The sequence below is a fragment of the Sinocyclocheilus anshuiensis genome, unplaced genomic scaffold, assembly GCF_001515605.1.
Source record: "Sinocyclocheilus anshuiensis isolate Anshui unplaced genomic scaffold, SAMN03320099.WGS_v1.1 scaffold1950, whole genome shotgun sequence".
Lineage (NCBI taxonomy): Eukaryota > Metazoa > Chordata > Actinopteri > Cypriniformes > Cyprinidae > Sinocyclocheilus > Sinocyclocheilus anshuiensis.
Genome location: NW_015544259.1, coordinates 144,541 through 148,170, shown reverse-complemented (window position 1 = coordinate 148,170; position 3,630 = coordinate 144,541). Strand labels below are relative to the sequence as shown.

Here is a 3,630-nt window from a genome sequence, read left to right as displayed (position 1 = left end):
CTCAGATGTTACAATGTACCCCACCTACGGGGCATGTTGTCACATTTCACTTCCATTTTTTGAGGGTAAATAAAGAAAAACTTATACACTGTAATCATGAAACAAAGCGACATATTTGTACTAGACAAGTGTAAAATTACCGTGGATAAAAATATATATATTCTGACCCCCATGTGGATTTACACAAACTGAGAAAGTCAAAAATTGTTACTTTGTGCCCCGCTCTCCCCTACCTCTGTAAATAAATACAATATAAATTCATGTCTAGCGCACTTTAATGCCCTTTGAATGTAACGTGTACGTTCCCTTGGAACTGGAATCATGGCAGAATATCATGTGAAGTCCACTTCGCAGGGCACTTACGGTCGAATAAGACAACGCTTGAATGCTGCCTGAACAAGAGACCTCCTTACTGAAGGGAAAGTGTTTGGCTGGTGTCACTATCTCGCGAACGCGGCGGCGGATCTCCACCAAATTCGGGGGATCCCTTCAGCTTGAGGAGCCCTCTCGAACGCCACCCTCCGTGCGTCAGTAGCCCCCCCGGGATCGCTAGATCGGTCGGCACCGGACCGCGAATTTAACCACCCATACTTCCCAGACCCCGGGGGCTATAGACGCAAGGGTGGTCTCATTCGAAAGGGGGCCTCAAGACGTACACTCAATTCATTCAAGAGGGTTCCTCGAGTTGAAGGGATCCCTGAATTTGGTGCGGATTCGCCACGCCGTTACGGAGATATGGCCGTTCAAAGTTTCAATGGTATTCCATAGACTTAAGCTTTAAAGCGTTTCATCCAGTTCGCCAGTAGCAAACAATGGAGCGCGCTCTGCTGGACAAACCATGTAATTACTCCATTTACAAGCATTTTATCTGCGTTTTATGTTCTGTAAAAAATGTATTATCGGTAGCATATTCGCCGATACCGATATATCGGCGACAGGCTCATATCGGCCGATAAAATCGGCAAAACGATATATCGGTCGGGCTCTACCACTGAAAGCGAAGGTCAATACATTCTCTTATTACATGTTAACTATTTAGGCTACACTGCAATGACTGGTCAAAAGCTTCCACAGCTAATAGTTAAAATAGTTTTGATATCACACAATTAATGAGTTCGTAATTCAGTTTGCTACACAGAAACGGTTAAAACATAAATGATGTGGTTTGCATCAGTCTCACCTGATCTTCCTCATCCTCTTCCTCCTCAGCTAGTCTCTGGCGACCGACTTCATACAGCCGACACACAGTGTCCATATTTATTGAATCCTGATTCTGTTACACACATTCATACATAACACATAGAGTTTTGGTGTACAAGATGAATATATGTGACCCTGGAGCACAAAAGCAGTCATAAGTAGCACAGGTATATTTGTAGCAATAGCCAACAATACATTGTATGGGTCAAAATTATCCATTTTTCTTTTATGCCAAAAATCATTAGGATACTAAGTCTAAGTTAATATAACTTTACTTTATTTCATGTTCCATGGAGGTATTTTGTAAATTTACTACCGTTAATATACCAAAACTTCATTTTTGATTAGTAATATGCATTGCTAAGAATTTCATTTGAACAACTTTAAAGATGATTTTCTCAATATTTAGATTTTTTTTGCACCCTCAGATTCCAGATTTTCAAATAGTTGCATCTCAGCCAAATATTGTCCATTTCAAAAAATTGACCCTTATGGCTGGTTTTGTGGTCCAGGGTCACATATGACATGGATGCAGTGTTCAAATAAAAGTAGAATCGTAGCTTTGTAGAATTTAGTACTGTAAAGATATTTACAATATTTATTAAATGTTGTTAAACTGAAGGAAAAAAAAAAAAAAAAGTACAAAGTCCCAGAGTGGAGGTATTATTGGCATAACACAATAACTAGCCAACCGAATAAAAAAAAAAAAAAAACACCATACCTCAATGACAGCAAGATAGCAGTCTTTAGTGTCAGTGCACAGGTCAAAAATGTTCCTCTTCACATCAATGGTGGCTGAGAAAGCAAACAGACCATCATCGAGATCTTCAGCAGCTTCACCATCTTACATCTTTACAAAAACCTTGTAACTTAAATCTTTACAAAAACCTTGTAACAGAGACATTTTAGGTCATTTTCAACGCATGTGCCATGCTACTAATCAAACAGTTTTAAATTTGTCTCTCCATTGTAAAGACAAATGTCTAATTCCTTTACAAGTGCATATCTTACAAGATGCATCTGTCTGCTTAATTGTTAGTTACAGAAATACATATTTTGACAGACAGAGATATCAAACATTCTCTGCAACTTTTACAAAAGCTGAATATATATGAACTGAGATGGAGAGAAGAGAGAATGAAGATATAGTCATACCGATGGGTTTATAATCAGTGGCATCAAAGGTCCTGAAGGACGATCCGAATGGACTCTTCATCTGCTGCTCCATCATGTCATCCTCATCGTCAGCCTGCAACATGGCTACAACACACTCCAGAACATCAGCAAAATGCCATGACATCGACATGCAACGGACATCTCATCCGAAGCAAGAGAGCACACAATTTACAGAATAAAACACAGATTCAACCATGCAGAGAGCAGGGCATTAAAAGTCAGATCCGCAGCATCATCACAACACCTGGCAGGATCTTGAGCCGCCTCAAGAGGTGACCAAGAACTGATGCTCTGGTTGAGCTCAAGAGATCTTATGTGGAGCTGGGAAGAACAACAATCTCTGAAACACTCCACCGATCTGGGCCGTCACAAAGTGGCCCGACGGAAGACTCTCCCCTCAGCGCAAGACACGTGAAACGCTGCTTGCAATGTGCAAAAAACAACCTAAATGACTCTCAGACTGTGAGAAACAAGATTCTCCAGTCCGATGAAAGGGAGTCTGAACTGTTTAAACCAACAAGTGTCATGTCTGGAGGAAACCAGGGGTACTGGTCATCGTAGAGGGAAAGCCGAACACAGCAAATTACAAAGATATTTCTAATGAAAAGCTAATCCGGAGTGCTCAGACTGGGCTGAAGGTTTGCCTTCCAACAGGACAATCACCCTGAGAAAGCCAAGACAATACTGGAGTGGCTTGGGGACGACTCTGAATGTCCTTGAGCCAGACTCGAACCAAAACAAGCGTCTCTAGAAAGATCTGACAATGTCCACTGAAGGTCCCCATCCAACCTGACAAGGGTTTGAGATGATCTGCAGAGACCAATGGCAGAACAATCCTCAAATCCAAGATTGCAAAAGAAGCTCAAAAACAATTTGAGGCTGTAGACGCTGCCAAAGATGCCTCAAACAAGTACTTATTACCCCAAGAATTAAGGGTCTGAATACTTGACATTTTAGTTTGTTTTTTACAGTTTGCAAAGTTCACAAAATTCATAAATCTGGGTTTTGCTTTGTCATTATGGTGCATGGAGTGTAGATTGATGTAATTTCATTTAAAGCATAACAGCATAAACAAAAAGAGAAATAAGGAAGTGATTTGAATACTTTATCAATGCACTGTGAGTGAGTGAGTGAGTGAGTGAGCGAGCGAGCGAGCGAGTGCGAGCGTGAGCGAGTGAGTGCGTGAGCGAGTGAGTGCGTGAGCGAGTGAGTGCGTGAGTGAGTGAGAGAGTGAGAGAGTGAGAGAGTGAGAGA

General features: G+C 41.3%; 1 protein-coding gene across 1 annotated transcript in view; it reads right to left on the bottom strand.

The window, feature by feature from the left end:
- The window catches only part of LOC107697997 (protein VPRBP-like), a 50,527-nt gene that overhangs the window by 5,443 nt on the left and 41,454 nt on the right, over window positions 1-3,630 (bottom strand). The window contains exons 21-23 of the mRNA XM_016498900.1: window positions 2,356-2,460; window positions 1,922-1,995; window positions 1,181-1,273 (exon numbers count right to left, since the gene is read on the bottom strand). Of these exons, the coding sequence (XP_016354386.1) occupies window positions 1,181-1,273; window positions 1,922-1,995; window positions 2,356-2,460 (272 nt within the window). The remainder of the gene's footprint in view (window positions 1-1,180; window positions 1,274-1,921; window positions 1,996-2,355; window positions 2,461-3,630) is intronic.